Source organism: Bos grunniens, chromosome 3 (assembly GCF_055505025.1).
Source record: "Bos grunniens cultivar Pamir isolate PY7600 chromosome 3, Bosgru_T2T1.0, whole genome shotgun sequence".
Classification (NCBI taxonomy): domain Eukaryota; kingdom Metazoa; phylum Chordata; class Mammalia; order Artiodactyla; family Bovidae; genus Bos; species Bos grunniens.
Window position 1 is genome coordinate 11,468,412 of NC_141167.1, and position 19,065 is coordinate 11,487,476.

Genomic DNA, 19,065 nt, shown 5'->3' on the forward strand with positions numbered 1-19,065 from the left:
TTTCCATCTTTCTCTCAAACACACGCAGATACACACACAGGTTAGAAATTGGAGACACCAGGAATCTTTGGACATGGGGATGAAGGTAGGGCAGAAAATAGGAAGGTAAGTTGAAAGAATAGTAAAAATCTATTAGGCTCCCAGAGCTTCTCTAACTTCACAGTTGTCAAATGACAGCCCATCTCTGCTATATTCAACCTGACAGAAGATTGAAAGTTTATTCTCTAGAGAGGATAAAACACTCTTAGTATATAAGAGTCTAGAGTACCACACTGAAAACAGAGAGTAAGTGAATGCTTACATACTAAATTGAGGCACTTGAATATATATTAAACAGTTAAATTCTCCCAACAGCTGTGTAGGTGTGGGCATTACTGCTTTTCCCTGATTTACAGAGGAGAAAACTGAGGCACAGTAAGACTAAATTAATTGTATAACATCACATAGATAGTTACAAAAGAATATAACATGTATATATATATAGTGTATAGTATATGTATATATATATAGTATAAAGAAGAAGCTGTAACAGATACCTATAACGTAACATTCAACCATTCAGTTTACTAAAAAAGAAAGAAAGAGAATATCACTTTCATCATTGTGGGTTTTTGTGAAGCTTTACCTTTTGAATTGTGTTCCTTTGAAGTCCAGTTCCAATTTTTTCCTTCCCAGATGTAACTACCGTCCTGAAATTTGGGTTTACTGTTCCCTTGCTTTTCTGTTTTCCATATGTTTTCATCTTTAAACCATACATTTTACTTTTGTTTATTTTTGAATTTAAAATAATTAGAGGTACGTTGTATGCATTCTTCTGCAGCTTGTTTTGTCACTCAGTGTCATATTTCTCAGGTCTGTGTGTCATAATTTATTTACCTATTCTATTATTAATGGTGTTAGTATTTTTTTCAATATTTTGCTATTACAAACAGTGCTACTCAGAGCATTCTTATACATATCTCCTCTTAGCAAAAGCAGAAATTTCTCTGGACCACAGTTGCTGGATTGTAGGGTATGCACTTTTCAGTTTTACAAAACAGTGTGTTCATTGTACCGATTTACCCTCTCACCAACAGTATCTTAAAAGTTCTCATCATTCTCCATCAATTTTTATCAAATTTGGTGTATGAAATTGTCTCATTGTGATCTTACCTTTTATTTTCCTCATACGTAATAAGACTGAACTTTCAAAAAAAGTATTTTATTGAAATACAGTTGATTTATAACGTATTAATTTCTGCTGTACAGCATAGTGATTCAGTTATATAAACTGAATCATGTGTAAACATGAAACCTATATAAACATTCTTTTTCATTATGGTTTATCACAGGATATTGAATGTAGTTCTCTGTGCTATATACAGTAGACCCTTGTTGCATATCCATGCTATATGTTATAGTGAGACTGAACTTTTTAAATACCTTTTTTCATTCTTCATGTTCCCCCTTTTAAAAAATTGTCTTTTTCTTATGGATTTGTAGTTCTTTTTTTTTTTTTTTTTTAGCAGTGCTGCATGGATTATGAGATCTTAGTTCCTGACCCAGGAATGAACCCAGGTCACAGCAGTGGAAGGGCCGAGTCCTAACAATTGGACTGCCAGGAACTTCCTGTAGGAGTTCTTAATATGTATTGGATACTAAAATTTGCTGGTTATATATATTTGTTTTGCCTTGTCTTCACTTTATGTCTTTTGATGAACTTCTTAATTTTAATCTAGATGAATTCATAGTCTTTTTTTTTAAATAGCTAGTATATTTTTGGTTAAGTAGGTTATACTTAAGAAGTTCTTCCCCATCTTAGGACTTCTGTCGTGGTCCAGTGGTTAAGACTGTGGCTCCTAACGCAGTGGGTGGAGGTTTGATCCCTAGTCAGGGAACCAAGATCCCACATGCCATGCAGTGTATGCTGCTGCTAAGTCACTTCAGTCGTGTCCGACTCTGTGCGACCCCATAGATGGCAGCCCACCAGGCTCTGCTGTCCCTGGGGTTCTCCAGGCAAGAACACTGGAGTGGGTTGCCATTTCCTTCTCCAATGCATGAAAGTGAGAAGTGAAAGGGAAGTCGCTTCAGTCGTGTCCGACTCCTAGCGACCCCATGGACTGCAGCCTACCAGGCTCCTCCGTCCATGGGATTTTCCAGGCAAGAGTACTGGAGTGGGGTGCCATTGCCTTCTCGGCATCGTATGGCAAAAATTAAAAAAATATTTTTTTTTATTAAAAAAAGAGAAGAAATTCTTGTCAATCTCAGGTAGCTTATATTTTTTTCCTACACATTTTTCAAGACTTGCCTTTTCATAGAAGTTGATTTTTATGTGTGGAGTGAGGTAGGTCTCCAGTTTTATATTTTTCCATGTAGATAATTTGTTGTCCCAGTTCCATTATTGATTAGTTTGTTCTTTGCCTAGTGGTTTGCAGTGCCTCCTCTATCATACCTGCGTTGCTTCCACACATGCATGGGTTTGTTTCCAGACTCTGAATCTGTTATACTAGTTGATTTGTTTAACCCAAGGCCACTACTTCACTGTCTTTATTATCACAGTTGAGTACAAGGTTTTATATCTAGTAAGACAAAGTCTTCCACTTTGTTTTTCTTTGTGTCTTTGCTATTCTTTGGGTGTTTGTTCATCAATAAACACCTTAAAGTAAGCTTGTCTGGTTATATACATACAAACTCACACAAACCTGGTGGAACCTTTATTATGATTACACCGAATCTGTAGATGAATTTGAGAATACATCTACGTCTGTTCCTGTCCAATACATCTGCTCCTATCTGGGAGCAGTTTCTCTCCTTTCTCTCCATTTTAAATCTCTCAAAATATTTTTCAATAGAATTTTTATAACTTTTTTTCTGTCTAGGCTTTTTCCAGATTTATTCTTCAGTGCTTTGTTATTTCTATTACTATTGTAAATTATCATCTTTTTAATACAGTAGATTTTAAAGAATATTAATCTCTTATTCTTCAGTCTTCTTAAAAACTCTTATTTCTTATATAATAATTTGTCTATAGGGTATTTGGAGTTTTCATTTTTGACAGGTGTATCATTTGAAAATAATAACCATTTTATTTCTTTCCTTCTAGTCTTCTTTTTTCTTTTGGTCCTACTGTGTTGGCTGGACTTCCAGTATAGTGCTGAGAGAAGTAAGGGCCTGTTTGTTTTATTCTTGATTTTGAAGACAACGCTTCTGATGTTTTACTATTAAGAATAAAGTTTGCATCTTATAATCCTGATTTCTGGGGACTTGCCTGGTGGTCCATTGGTTAAGACTCTGAGCTTCCACTGCAGGAGGCATGGGTTTGATCCCTGATCGGGGAACTAAGATCCCATATGCTGCATGGCATGGCCAAAAAAAAAAAGTAAAATATCATTGTCATTTCTAGATGATGGGTACATGCGAGTTCATTATGCCAGTCACTCTAATTTTGTGTATGTTTGAACATTTTCACAATATAATAGTAATTAAAACAGTGTTTGTTACAGGGTTTTGGTAGATACTTTTTAATAGTTTGAGAATTTCCCCTTTTCTTAGTTTGCTAAGAGGTTTTTTTTTTTTTCCCCCCAATCATGAATGGGTGTTGTGTTTTAGTAAGTGATTTTTTCCCCTTCATCTGTTGGCTGGTCATATTGCTTTTTCTTCTTTAATCTGACATTTATGTATTTTCAAATGTTAAACACCTTGCTTCCTAGAAATAAGTACAATCTGGCCATGATATACATATTATGTATCTATATATAAATATAGAGCTTCCCTGGTGGCTCAGAGGTAAAAAATCCACCTGCAGTGTAGGAGCCGCAGGAGATGCAAGTTCAATCCCTGAGTCAGGAAGATCCCCTGGAGGAAGGCATGGCAACCCATTCCACTATTCTTGCCTGGAGAATCCCATGAACAGAGAAGCCCAGTGGGCTATGGTCCGTAGGGTTGCAAAGAGTCAGACATGACTGAAGCGACTTAGCATGTATACACACATATATAAAATATTAAAAATACTAGATTTAGTTTCTGTTCTTTTATATTCTGTTTCTATTCTTTTAATAGCTTTTAAAGCAATTTGATGTTGCTTACCAAATTCTGAAATGAATCAACACCTTTTTCCTTGTCCTAAACAATACAGGGACCTTTAGAACACTTTAACCCTGATTACTCCACCTCCCAAGTTATGTTGATGATCATTATTTTAGTTCTATCCTACTTGTGAAATACCTCCATCTTTATTGACAACTGATATCAAACAGTTGTCATCTCTGATTATTTTCTTTTTCTGCCTTACATCAATCTTTTGTTTTCCTTCCAAGCGTTTATCTTGAAATAAATTTTATTTTTCTTGTTGATTATCTGTGTCACTGTAACTTTGTGAGAGCTGGAAACTATATGTCTGCTTTATTCACTGCTTTGGAGGCAGTTAGTAAATGTTTACTGAATGACTGAGTATGTATTTTTATTTTTGAAAGATCACCCTATATGCAGTTAGAGAATGGATCTAAGGGTGCAAGACTAGATGTAGAGAATTAAGAGTCTGTTGCACTGATCCAGGTAAGAGTTACGGTAACCTGGACTTGGGTAAATAGTGGTAGGGATTAGAAAAATAGAGAGGACTGAAAGATATTAGGAGGTAGAATCTACTGGATTTTATTACCATTTTGATAGGAGGGCATACGTTCAGTGTTTTGTTTTTTTAGGGTGATAATTTATCTTTGCTCTCTTCTGTCTTTGTGCAGCATCCCCTCTTTGAAAATTATTGTTGATGCCTGTAACTTTCAAATACGGATCTTTAAATGTAACATCATTTTTGGGTTCCACACCGTGTTTTTAACCATGCAGGATATCCTTCAGGCACTTAAACTTGTCAGACACTACACTCATTATCTTTCTTTCTAAACCTGCTTCTCTAGTGTTTTCAATCCTCTAGTGTTTTAGGATCAGCACCACCAACCTTCTACTTGCTCACGCCAGACAACCTTCTACTTGCCCAACCCATAATAGGGGTTCTTTTGAAGCCCAACCTAGGAGGGAATAGGGGTATAAGAAACTGTCCTTTAAATGGTGTGATTAATTTTCTTTCCTCTTAATTTTATGTTTTTATTTACTGTTTTTAAAAGAATTAAAAAAAGTAAAGCCATGAAAATGATTGTGATGAGGTAGAAAGAAAAGAAATAAGGACCTGTCCCAGGAACAAAGCAGAAGGCCATGGGAATTATCAGGTATTGAGCATGTATGAATACTAAGCTCTGTGCTTAGCTTTTGACATTTATTAATTGAAAGCAATGTGAAAGTGAAAGTCACTCAGTTGTGTCTGACTCTTTGCAACCCCATGGACTGCATAGTCCATGGAATTCTCCAGGCCGGAATACTGGAGTGGGTAGCCTTTCCCTTCTCCAGGGGATCTTCCCAACCCAGGAATTGAATCAAGGTCTCCTGCATTGCAGGCGGATTCTTGACCAACTGAGCTATCAGGGAAGCCCAAAGTGAAAGTGAAAGTTGCTTAGTCCTGTCTGACTCTTTGTGACCCCATGGGTTGCAAATGAATTCAATTCATTAATTGAATCCTCCCACAACTCTATGAAATTTTTACAAATGAGGAAATTACAGTTAATAATGGGACTATGCCTTTTCTTGAGGTCAGATGTTTACATGTGGTAGAGCTTTGACCTGGAGAAGGCAATGGCACCCCACTCCAGTATTCTTGACTGGAAAATCCCATGGATGGAGGAGCCTCGTGGGCTTCAGTCCATGGGGTCTCGAAGAGTCAGACACAACTGAGCGACTTCACTTTCACTTTTCACTTTCCTCATTGGAGAAGGAAATGGCAACCCACTCCAGTGTTCTTGCCTGGAGAATCCCAGGGACGGGGGAGCCTGGGGGCCTGCCGTCTATGGGGTCGCAGAGAGTCAGACACGACTGAAGCGACTTAGCAGCAGCAGCAGCAGCAGCAGAGCTTTGACCCAGGTTTGTCTGATACTAAGTGTTTCAGTAAGTAACTGGGTGGCATATTGTAAGTCACAGAGCAGAAACATTGTTATAGCTTTTGATAAATATTGCTACATTGCTTCCAAAGGATCCTACTGGTATAAAATGCCAGTGTACCAGTTCCTTAACAGTATCTTGCTCAGTGAGTATGTATAAGAAATTTTTGAATTAATGGATATAGGATTATTATTTTATATTGACTTTCTTATGAAGGAATGATAATTATATAGTTGTGCTTGTGCAGACTGTCCTTTTCCTTGGCCCACTGATACACTGAGGCCATATTTATTATAAATACTTTTCCATTGAGCCCCCTCGTACATTAATGGAGAAAACAAGGATTAGTTCTGCTCCTGTCCTTTCCATTAATCAGCAGCTTGATAACTGATAGATTCCGAGAATCAGAACAGAACCAGATAGATTCTGAGTGGAATTTTGAGCTGTAGTTTACATTCACTAAGGGATTAAAATAGGACAACACAGATGACTGCCATCTTTGAAGTTCATTTGGTATAGTAGATCTGCATCTGTTTTATTTTAAAGAGGATGCCTTTCTTGGACATACCTGACCCTAAACTTCAGTATCCCAGAGTTCTGTTCCTAGACTTGGATGTTCCTAAAATTCTCTAACCCACTAAGGGCTAGCCTGTCCAAAGGACTCTCCTGTTCTACCAGGCCAAGTGTAGGGTTTGGGGGCTTCCATGTGTGCTTCAGAAGACCCAAAGAAATAGGCTTGATCTCTGTCAGTTCCAGCTTGGGTGGCACTACACTGCAAATCTGCCTTGGTGTCAGAACCAGGGACAGCTCCTTCTATCCCTCCCCCAGTGGCCCCTCCCCTGGCTTAGGCTGGGGAGAGATGGGCGCATTCGAGAATGGTGTACTTCTCTAGCCTCTTCTCAGTGTTTCTTGCTTCCTTCTTTATGCTAGGATAGCAATATTGAGAGTTTCTGGTATAAGTGCTATTTCTCACCTTCATGCTCTCAGCTGATGCTGCTTAGAATATCTTTCTCCCATCCTTCCTTTCCCTGGCTAATCCTCCTAGGCCTGTTTAAGTAGGTATCTCTTCTAGGAAACCTACGCTGATTACCGGAGGCTGAGTTAGACTATCTCCTCTTAGTTCCCATGGCACCCATGCTTGCCTTTGTCATACTCAGAATTGCATTGAAATGACCATCTGTGCTGTCCAGTACAGTAGGCATTGGCCACATATCTTAAGCACTTGAAATTTGTGGCTAGTCTGAATTAAGATGTGCTCAGTTCAGTTCAGTCACTCAGTTGTGTCCAGCTCTTTGCAACCCCTGGACTGCAGCATGCTGGGCCTCCCTGTCCATCACTAACTCCCGGAGTTTACTCAAACTCATGTCCATTGAGTTGGTGATGCCATCCAACCATCTCATCCTCTGTTGTCCCCTTTTCCTCCTACCTTCAGTCTTTCCCAGCATCAGGGTCTTTTCAAATGAGTCAGTTCTTTGCATTAGGTGGCCAAAGTATTGGAGTTTCAACTTCAGCATCAGTCCTTCCAATGAATATTTGGGACTGATTTCCTTTAGGATGTGCTATAAGTATAAAATATGCAATAGATTTCAGACATATTTTTAAATGTAAAATATTAATATTTTTATATTGGTGATATGTTGAAATGATATTTGGAAATTAAATAAAACATATTACTTTTAATTTTTTATAACGTGACCACTAGAAATCTAAAATTACATATGTATCTCACATGATATTTATATTGGCTAGCACTTATCTGTATGTTTGTCTCTTCTTAAGGGTAAGAACTGACTCAAATACATTCTTATCTCTTTGTATTTCTAAAGCACGATACATAGGGAATGATGGGAATACCTGATGCTAGTCCTCAGAACTTGGGCCTGGAATAGCAAGGGTCCAACAGACATCACATGGTTTGGTTTTTCCATTCAGGAACTTGGCCTTTCTCTCTACTTAACCCAGGCTTTTTTTATATGTCTTCTTATTGATTCTTAGGAATTTTCTTTTAGATCACAAGCATCTCTCATTAAATTTATTCCTAAGATTTTAAATTAGCTATTTTACCATTATAGTTTCTAATTAATTAATACTTGTTCTAGGAGTGAATGCTGTAGATTTTTGCTATTTTCTTGAATCTTTCCACTTAGTCTTACTAATTTTAAAATTAGTGAGACTGCATATTTTCTTATTATATAATTGCAGCTAGAATAAAGATTTTTTTATTATGTGTTTAAGTTTATTTCTCTCTCTCTCTCTGTTCTGGCTAGAATATCCAAACCAGTATTAAAATAGTAGTAAAGAGTGACCTCATTTATTCCTTAAAAACAGGAAAGCATCTCTGCTTCTCCACTAGCTAAAGATAGATAGTCTATTATCTTGTTAAGGTAATTGATTTTATTTTTATTAAGAATGGGATTGAAAGAAAGTGAAAGTCACTCAGTCGTGTCCAACTCTTTGCGACCCCATGGACTATACAGTCCATGGAATTCTCCAGGCCAGAATACCGGAGTGGGTAGCCTTTCCCTTCTCCAAGGGGTCTTCCAACCCAGGGACTGAACCCAGGTCTCCTGCATTGCAGGAGGATTCTTTACCAGCTGAGCCACCAGGGAAGCCCAAGAATGGGGTTAAAATTTATCAAATATTGTTATCTATTGCAATTATCAGGTTTATTTCTTATTAATCTACATATATGGCATGTATTTATTTTTGAACCACTTCTGAATTACCCTTAGGTATGTGATATGCTGTTCTTTTAATAATAATATCATGTAATGTTGTGGTTAAGAATGTTGATTTTGGAACCATCCAGCATGGGTTCATGTTCTACCTCTGCTAGTTGGAAACTGTGTGATCTTGGTCAAGCTTCTTAGCCTCTCTGTGTCTTTATTTTTAATGATAATAAAATATCCTGTGTGTGCTCCTTAGCCCAAACTCACCTGTATGTTCTGTAATACCCCAGGACTTTTGTGAGGATTATGTGAGTTAACTTATGTAAAGTGTTGGAACAGTATCTGGCACTTAATATTAAGGAAATGTTTAATAATGTTAGGTGTTAATATTATTATCATAATTTTAATAAATCTCTTACAGAATTCTGTAGGTTGGTATTTGGTTTGTCATTATCACATCCATATTCCTGAGATCTCTTTTTGTAATATCATTGTATGATATGAGATGTAGATCTTTATCTGCTAATGTGAACAAATTGGGAAAATTCCCCCTTTTCTCATGTTCTGGAACCATTCATATAACATGGAGCAGAATTATGTCTTTAAGGAATGATTGGATGCATTACACAGTAAAACATCTGGGCCAGAAATTCTTTGGCAATTTTTGATAACTTTCTCAGTGTTCTCTTTAATTGTTGCTTAATTGTTGCTTTTTATTCCTTTGCAGTTTTTAAAGAAAAAACTTGTATGTAGATTAAAAGTTTGATCAAGTATCAAATTCATTAGTTTATAGTTACGTAAAAAATTCCCTTGAAACTGTTAGTCGCTCAGTGGTGTCTGACTCTTGCAACCTCATGGACTGTAGCCCACCAGGCTCCTCTGTTCATGGGATTTCCTAGGCAAGAATACTGGAGTGGGTGCTGTGCTGAGTTACTCAATCATGTCTGACTCTTTGCAATGCCATGGACTGTAGCCCACCAGACTCCTCTGTCCATGAGGATTCTCCTGGCAATAATACTGGAGTGGGTTGCCATGCCCTCCTCCAGGGAATCTTTCCAACCCAGGGATTGAATCCAGGTCTCCCACATTGCAGGCAGATTCTTTACTGTCTGAGCCACTAGGGAAGCCCAAGAATACTGGACTGGGTAGCCTACCCCTTCTCCAGGGGATCTTCCCGACCCAGGAATCGAACTGGGGTCTCCTGCATTGCAGGCAGATTCTTTACCAGCTGAGCTACCAGGGAAGCCCACTGGAGTGAATAATTAGTTCCCTTATATTTATTAAATCTCTATCATGAGTTTTAAAATTGGAGGGCTATAAATATGTTCACTGTCTTCATTGTGATGATGGTTTCACAGGTTGATACACATGTTCAGTCCAGTTCAGTTCAGTTGCTCAGTTGTATCTGACTCTTTGTAACCCCATGGACTGCAGCATGCCAGGCCTCTCTGTCCATCACCAACTCCTGGAGTTTACCCAAACTCATGTCCATTGAGTTGGTGATACCATCCAACCATCTCATCCTCTGTCATCCCCTTCTGCTCCTGTCTTCAATCTTTCCCAGCATCAAGGTCTTTGCCAATGAATCAGTTCTTTGCATCAGGTGGCCGAAGTATTGGAGTTTCAGCGTCAACATCAGTCCTTCCAGTGAATATTCAGGACTGATCTCCTTTAGGATGGACTGGTTGTATCTCCTTGCAGTCCAAGGGACTCTCAAGAGTCTTCTCCAACACCACAGTTCAAAAGCATCAATTCTTCAGTGCTCAGCTTTCTTTATAGTCCAACTCTCACATTAATACGTGACTACTGGAAAAACCATAGCTTTGACTAGCTGGACGTTTGTTGGCAAAGTAATGTCTCTGCTTTTTAATGTGCTGTCTAGGTTGGTCATAACTTTTCTTCCAAGGAGCAAGTGTCTTTTAATTTCATGGCTGCAGTCACCATCTGCAGTGATTTTGAAGCCCAAAAAGATAGTCTGTCACTGTTTCCACTGTTTCCCCATCTATTTGCCATGAAGTGATGGGACCAGATGCCATGATATTCGTTTTTTGAATGTTGAGTTTTAAGCCAACTTTTTCACTCTCCTCTTTCACTTTCATCAAGAGGCTCTTTAGTTTTTCTTCACTTTCTGCCATAAGGGTGGTGTCATCTGCATATCTGAGGTTATTGATATTTCTCCTGGCAATCTTGATTCCAGCTTGTGCTTTATCCAGCCCAGCATTTCTCATGATGTACTCTGCATATGAGTTAAATAAAGCAGGGTGACAGTATACAGCCTTGATGTCCTCCTTTCACTATTTGGAACCCATCTGTTGTTCTGTGTCTGGTTCTAACTGTTGCTTCCTGACCTGCATACAGATTTCTCAAGAGGCAGGTCAGGTGGTCTGGTATTCCCCTCTCTTGAAGAATTTTCCACAGTTTGTTATGATCCACACAGCCAAAGGCTTTGGCATAGTCAATAAAGCAGAAGTAGATGTTTTTCTGGAACTCTCTTGCTTTTTCTATGATCCAGTGGATGTTGGCAACTTGATCTCTGGTTCGTCTGCCTTTTCTAAATCCAGCTTGAACGTCTGGAAGTTCACAGTTCATGTACTGTTGAAGCCTGGCTTGGAGAATTTTGAGCATTACTTTGCTAGCATGTGAGATGATTGCAATTGTGCGGTAGTCTGAGCATTTTGGGCATTGCCTTTCTTTGGGATTGGAATGAAAACTGACATTTTCAGTCCTGTGGCCACTGCTGAGTTTTCCAAATTTGCTGGCATATTGAGTACAGCACTTTCACAGCATCATCTTTTAGGATTTGAAATAGCTCAACTGGAATTCTGTCACCCCATGAACAGTATGAAAGTGAACCCCATGAAAAGGCGAAAAGATGGGCCACTGAAAGATGATACATATGTTAGGATTGGTTAAATTTTATATTTTGTATATGTGTAGTTTACCTCTGTGAATGATACCCTAATTTTTAAAAGTCTGCCAGTTTCATCTTTCCAAAGTAGAAGCTGACATTTATTAATTGCATTGTTCATGATTTCTGATTTTTAAAAATTTTCCCTGAAGTAAGAAATACATTTTATTATTGATAAAAAGAAATGGTGTATGCTGGAAGTGTTGGTGATTTATTTCCTGATAGAAGGGTATATGATTTTATGTTTATTATACTACCTTGATTTCATTGTCCCTAGGCTGTTACATAAGTATTTTTAAAAAGAAAGCATTGATGGAGATACAGTTTTTTTTTCTTAAGCCATTCTTATTGTTTGGGGGCCAGAAACTCTAGGTTCTGAGAGGGTGTGTAAGTGGAAAGACCTGAGTTTTGGCCCACATAGTAGAGGTGCTTGGGTGTGAATTAGCTATGAATTGAGATGCAGGGATTAAACTGGAGACAGAAGGAGCCAGTAGCTTTCTGGGAAGGTACATCAGGAATTACTGGAAGAAGTTTGTCTGCATAAAAAAAACAAGATGCTGTCTGGAATTCCTTTATACTCTACTACTTTGCCTAGCCAAGAGTGAAATCCTTGATAATGAAGACACTCTGCAAAAAGACCCTCAGGCCAGAGCCAGGCTTGACTTCACTAGCCACTTTGGAGGTGGATCAGAATAGTGACCAGTGCCTTTCCACAAAGTTAAGGTGCCTTTCACGGAGTGAGGCTTGGCATTTAGAACAGGAGATTCAAACTCTTCTTAAGAATGCTGAGCTTCCAGCTTAGTTACACCAAGGCAAAGACCTTGGTGTTTCTGAGGATGTTTTGATGCCTTGATTCAGATCTTTCTGGATTTAGTAATCATTCTGGGCACTGCTTGTGTGAAGCACTAAAGGGAGACTGAAATGCATCTTGACATAGTCCCTGTTTTTAAAGAATTTAGAATGTAGTACAAGAAGCAGACAGTAATTATGGGAGCAGCCAGTACTTTGCCTGCATTCTTCTAGGTAATGTCCTAAGCTTTTATATGTATTAATAATAGTCCAATGAGGTAGGTACTATTTTCATCCTCTAAAATGGAGGAGGAGGAAATTGTGACACGTGTGTATGCTAGGTCACTTCAATTGTGTTTGACTCTTTGTGACCCTATGAGGCCACAGCCTGCCAGGCTCCTGTGTCCTAGGATTCTCCAGGCAAGAATACTGAAGTAATGGCTGCATCAGGGTTGGAAGCGAAACACTGTGGTTCTGGAGTCTTTGTTCGTAACTTTATCTTGTAGAGCAGTAGTTCTCAAAGTGTGGTCCCCCAGGTCAGCAGCATCAGCTTCATCTGGAAACTTATAAGAAGCATATATTCTTTGGCTCCTACTCAAGAGCTCGGAGAAGGCAGTGGCACCCCACTCCAGTACTCTTGCCTGGAAAATCCCATGGATGGAGGACCGTGATGGGCTGCAGTCCATGGAGTCGCTAAGAGTCGGACACGACTGAAGTGACTTAGCAGCAGCAACAGCAGCAGCAAGAGCTACTGAATCACAAATTCTGGAGGTGGTGCTTAGCAATCAGTGTTTAAACAAGCCCTTCAGGTGGTACCTGCTGTTGGAGAACCTCTCCTAGAGAAAAGCAAAAAGCATACTATTATGAGAAGTGTCAAAAATTAATTTTCCTAGTGGGTAGCAACTGGGTATGGCTTCTCTTCTTGAGTTCGTAGCATCTGGTGTAAAGTAGGCATCAAAGATACAGATGGATTAATACATATGAATGAATATATGGAAAAGTGATGTTTGAGCTGGGTCTCTTAGCACCTATCAGTTGATGCAGACTGAATAGGAGAAATGTTGGTAGAAACTGTGAAACTAACAAGGAGGTGACTGTGATACTTTTGTCAAGATATGCTAAGGGTCTGCATCAGCACAGGGAGCCATCACAAGAATGTCAGGAGATCATGTGAGCAGGTAAACAGGTCAGGACTTTGTGAACTGCTGTATAGGGTTAGAAGCAAGGGAGAGAGAGAAACTGTCATTTCTGGGATGAAGGTGCTCTTTGTAGAGACAGGAGGTATAGGGCAAGCACTTTTGTGGGAGGAAAGATGAGTTTGGTTTTGAACTCTTTAAATTTGAAATGCTGGTAGATCCAGGTGGAGCTGTCCAGCAGACACTTGGAAATGAGTCTGAGACATGGTTGGAAATAGAGATTTGGAAGGATAGTTAAGCCATAAGAATGGATGAGACCTTTAAGCAAAAAAGTGGAGAGTAGAATGAGAAGACAGCTAGGTTTGAAAACAAGGTGAACACTTTTCTAATGGATCAAAAACAAGAGGGGGGGCTCTTGAAGAAAACCGAAAAGGACTTAGGCAATAGGAGACCTCAGAAAATGCTGAAGCCAAATAAAAGACTCAAAAAGGAAGGAGAGGCACAGTGTCAGATGCTGCAGCGAAATAATTGAAAATTATCCTTTGAATTTTGACACAAAAAGTGTTTTAAGTGACATGGTGAGGTCAGAAGTGGATTGACTGAATTCAGGCGTGAGCTGTAAGTGAGAAAGTGGAGACAGGTGCTTCCCAGCCCATAGGTAGAGCTCAGTAGATGCACTTAAGTTGAGACGGTGACATCTTCCAGGGTAGGCAGCGTCTCTTTCATATCTCTGGTCTCAGCGCCCAGTACTCGGCCTGGAAGAGAGGGTGGCGTCAGTGAGTTCAGTGACTAGGGACGGAGAAAGGCTTCGCGGAGGCAGTCGCTTTGCAGCCGAGGCTTGAAGGATGAGGGTGATTGGGAGGAGAGGTGGGAGGCAGGGCCCCTGGGTGTTGGGGCTCTCGGAGTGTGTGAGGGTGGCCTGGGAATGAGGTGGCAATGTGCGCGTGGCTTGCGTGGCTCTGTGCGAATGGGGGGAGGTTGTGTGTAGGCTTGGAGGAACATGTTTGGGGAAAAGACAAGGCCGGAGGCTGCTGCGGGGTGGGGGTGGGGGGGTGTGTTGTCCTCCCGCCCCGCCCCACTTACGCCACTGCGCGGTTCCGCGGCGCCTTTACCGGAGCCTTCCCGCCGGGCTGCATGGCAATGGGTGACCGCCAGGGGCCGCTGCCTCCGGTCCCCGGTGCCCCCGCCCCTCTCCATTGGCCTTTGTTGCCGTCGGAGCGCCCCGTTTGACTCGTTCCCGTCCGCCCCCTGGGCCTGGCGGTCGCGCCTGCGCACTGGCAGCTGGCCGGGCGCTCGCAGGGGGAGCTGCTGCAGGCTCCGCGGCGGCGGCGGCAACGGAGGCTGCGGGGGCGGCGGCGCGAGCGGCCGGGCTTGGGGGGGCAGCCGAGCCCGGCCCGGGAGCCCAGGCAGCAAACGTGCGGGGTACCTAGGCCCCTCACGCTGGACTCCACAGTCTCCGGGCCGCCTGATCTCCGCACGGGTATATGGGATGGAAGCGGGACCCTCGGGAGCAGGTAAGGGCCCCCAGGAGCGGGGACGGTGCATGCTCCAAGGACTAGGGGACTCTCGCGTGAAGAACAGGATTTCGGAGTGAGGAAGGGTTTCCTGAGTGGGGAACGGGGCTCTTCTGGGATGGGGGGCCCAGTTTGAAGGGGGCTGTGTGCAGTTCCGGGGGAAACCTTGCGAAGGGAAGCTCTGAGACGGGGGCCATTTATCAAAGGAGCCTGTATGCACTCGTGGAGGTGGGAAGTGCTTTGGAAGAAGGGCCTGAACGCACAGGAGGACTCCTGGAGGTACCAGGAGGCCTTGGGAGAGGCCCGGCAGGTGGCAGGGGGCGGGCTCCAGGTGTCCAGGAGAGGGGGGTCGACACAAATGGGCCCAGAGCTGCCGCATGCCCTGGGCGGGGGCTCAGCCGGTATGGGTTGGGCTGGGTTGATGTCTTTTGGGAGAAGGCGCCAGAGCTGGGCTGTGAGCTCCGCCCCAGCCGGGCCTGACGTGGGGGCGAGGGTCAGGGGGCAGTGGGTGGGGATCCAGCCCTGGGATTCCCCCCCTTAAGTCTGGGATCTGGAGTGGAGGCGCCGGAGCATGCGCGGAGGCAGCTGGAAGGGGCTGCCCGATGTGGTGGGGGCGTGGCCGCCCGAACCCCACTACCCCTAATCCCGCCAGGTTGACTTGGTAAAAGGAGCGCGCTGATGGGGTGTAGTCTCTCTTAGGTTATACTAGCAGGACACAAATGGAAATGGGTCCCTTCCCCATCTTGGGGGTCTTTCGCTTGGCTCTGAAACCTTCAGTCTCAATTTGCCAAGAATAGGTTGAGGGAAATGGACAAGTTTCTTCTGCCACTAGGATGAGGAAAGACATGGGAGCAATGTTTTAGGTTAGGGACAGGTCCTACTTGAAGACAGGCCTTAGAGAATGTATTGGTTGCTGAGGGACCAAAGCCAGGACCAGGTTTCCGTAGAAGGGATTGTTTGCCTGGTTTGCATGTTTCTGGTTCAATAGCGAGCAGAGTTGGGATCTTTTAATCCAAGGATAATGACCTCTCTATTTGAATGTTTCCTGAGTTGACAGCCTAATCTTTCTATGCCTTAATGTTTTTATGGTTGCTGTCCCCTACTGGGTATCTTTTCTTTTTGCTCTCTCTACTCCCCAGAAATTGTCAGAGCCATGTTATTAGACCCAGCGTTGTCAGGCTAGCCTTTTGTCATATATAAGTTGTGTGGGGTATGGGGAAGTTTATAGCCTTCACCATAGTGTGTCCCAGGTGATAGCCTTAACTTCTCCTTATTCACAATCAGGAGAAAAGGAGATTAGAGGGGAAACTGAGGCAGGGCTGTCCCAAGAAGGCCAGAGTCCCTGGATGGGGTGAGGGTGGTGGCACCTCCTGTGTTCTAGGTGTCTTATCTTTTTGGTGGGAGGAGCAGTCTGGACCTGGGAATCTTTTAGATCTTGTCTCACTACTTCCATTTGATCTGGAGGGGAGAATAGAATTTCCATTTGGGACATGAATTTTATTTCATTTGGGACATGAATTTCATTTCTGATTGAAGCAAGCATCTTTGTCTTTTATACCAGATCTTATACCCTTAAGGAAATAACTCTTGCCAACTCATTCAAGTCATTCATTCAGTGATCTTTTACGTGTTTAGTGACTACTTTCACCAAGATGGAAACAACCTTGTAAAGGCTGTATAAGCCTTAAGGTGGAATGCAGGGGGCAACCAACTTCAGAAAACTATTAATACTTCCTTTTCTCTTAGGCTGCTCTCTCCCTTCCATGAACTCTCTTGGTTTTCTGGGCTAGAGACTACTTGCAACAACCCCTGGAGCTAGAGTAGTAGGACACGGAAGTCCAGATGGGTTGATGGGAGCTGGCACCCATACCAGACTGCTTGTGATTTTATTCTGATGAATTCCTAGTGGTCTCGAGAGTGATGAAAAAATTAACGTTTTGTTTTTGGTTGTTGTTACAATAAATAAGCTTCTACGGAAGGAACTAGAGCCTGGTATCTGGAGTTGGCTGTAGCCTGATGGGGCAGGCTTTACCTCATCAAAGGGTGTAATTGAAATTCATTCTGGAAGCTGTGAGTAGAGGGATCCCATAAGTGCCTCCTTCCTAGGCTAGGACTATTTTCTTGGAGGTTGGAGGACATAGTACACAAAGCAGTGTATTGTTTCTGGCTTCACTGGGCTCAAGGCCAGATGTGCCGTCTGTGCTTAGGTGTGTTTCAAGCACATATACTGGACTGGGAGCTCCTAGAGGGTGGAGTTGGTGTCTGATTTATCTGTGGAACCAACTAATGTCTAGGCCTTGATACAAGTACATCTTTATTTTTTGAATTGAGTCACATTCCATTGTGAACATAAATGGTTAAGTACATTGTATGGCTATCTAATAATTTGTGTGTACTTAGTGTGTGGATAAATTCTTTTTGAAGAGTTTGTCCTCTTCCTCTTCGCTTACTGGACAGCTAACCCAGCCTTGAGTTTGTCTTTTGAATGGGTAGTCTAGCTTATTGGTAGGTATGTGGGCCTCAGAACTGCAGGGAAGGGGTCCCTGAGCCAGGCCTTTCGGCTGTTACTTTTCCTTCCCAGGGCTGGTTGGGGATGGGGGAGGGGGAGTGTCCTTTTCATAGCCCCTCCCTCCTTGCTTTTGTCTGCAGAGGACGGCCCCGCCCCCTTCCCCCAAGGCCCAAGCTTTGTCCTCCGTGCTGGGGCCCTCATCTGCATCACAAAGTGGCCGTCTGTCCCTGTCTGGGTCTGAAGGGAAGTGTCTCCCTTTCTCAGACTAAAAGCTGGGGGCAGGGTGGGGTTGGGGGAACTTTGTACTGCCGTAAGACTTGCTGGAGGATGGGGTGGGAGAGAGGTTCTCTCTTCCTGCTGCCTTCCCTAGTTTGGGTATGAAGGGCAGGGTGGGGGCCTCCCTGTTTTCTCAGAGCCTCCTAGGAATGGAGGGTGCCTAAGGCTAAGCCTGGTGTGTAGTCCTATTTCTGAGGAAGAGAAGCCTCTGAGGCTAGAGTGTCTGTCCCATCCCCCATCATTTCTACCCAGCCCCTAGCTTTAGGGGATGTCTTTCTCCCAAGACTCCAAACAATTATTCAGCCTGGGAGGCTACGGAGGTGAATGGAATGTAAGAACTTGGGGAGGGGAAGGGTATCTCTTACCAGCTACTTCCTCTAGGGTCTTGTTTGTTCTGAGCTGGATTTATAATTGTTTCTGAGCAGTTTGCAGGTGTGTGTGTGTGCGTGTGCGCTTGTGCTTGTGTTGTCTTTGTGGTATGTCTACGGTTCTGTTTGTTAATTGGTTTCTTATCTGTGTGTTGAACACCTCCTGTATGCCAGACACTGGAGATTCAGCAGTGACCAAGGCAGATACATACAGTCTTTGTATCTTTGAAGAACTCACAGTCTAGGTTGGTGAGGGGTATGTGTACGAAGGTAAACTGTCTAGTTCTAAGTATGTGTTTGGATGTGTATGTCTGACTATGGCTTGTATATAATGTCTGTCCAGCTCTTTCTACAGTTGGTGGCCAGGGGCTAGTAGTTAAGCTTTTACTTCCCCAGGTAGCTGAGTTCTGAAGGCCTTTTCTCCCCAGGCTGGGCCTCCATTTCTCTAAGTTTCCCTGTAGGGTAGGCTTGACCAGTGGTTAGAAGGAGACACAGCAGTTAGCTCTGGGAAGCATGCCCCTCCTTGAAGGGTTCTGACCTCTTCCTGACCCCCCCAGCTGAGGATATGCCCCATCCCCCCAGCCTGGCCACCTGTGAAAGCAGATCTCTCTGATAATGGGAGGTTCTCGGCTGTTTTATCCCTCTCTCCTCCCAACTGGGCTGGTCCTCTCTTGGCCAGGACAATAGTAGATGTGGACAAAGGGTTCTCTTAGGCAGTTTTCCTTTTGTCTTCCCTTTCTTCTCAAGCTAGAAAATAAAACTAGGGGCAGCAATCAGGCTGGTGGCAAAAGAGGAGAAAGTAGTGGGAGTTGGCCCAGCCCTAGCCCTTTCTCAGGGGCCTCTGGTGTCTTAAAATTGACCCCTACTGCAACTGTTGGGGCCCTCTGTGTGGAAGGAGATGTGGGCCTGGAGAATCTTGTATTCTTCCCAGA

General features: G+C 42.7%; 1 protein-coding gene across 5 annotated transcripts in view; it reads left to right on the top strand.

The window, feature by feature from the left end:
* AGO1 (argonaute RISC component 1) overlaps positions 1–19,065 on the top strand; it is a 55,008-nt gene that overhangs the window by 5,042 nt on the left and 30,901 nt on the right. The window contains exon 1 of one of the 5 annotated variants that reach the window (XM_086379065.1): positions 14,691–14,980. The exons of 2 other annotated variants lie outside the window; for them this stretch is intronic. In XM_086379065.1, coding sequence (XP_086235191.1) covers positions 14,956–14,980 — 25 coding nt within the window. In that variant the 5' untranslated portion in view covers positions 14,691–14,955. Of the gene's footprint in view, positions 1–14,690; positions 14,981–19,065 lie in introns of those variants that run through there. 2 more of the 5 variants (XM_086379074.1, XM_086379100.1) reach the window with 2 other exon arrangements.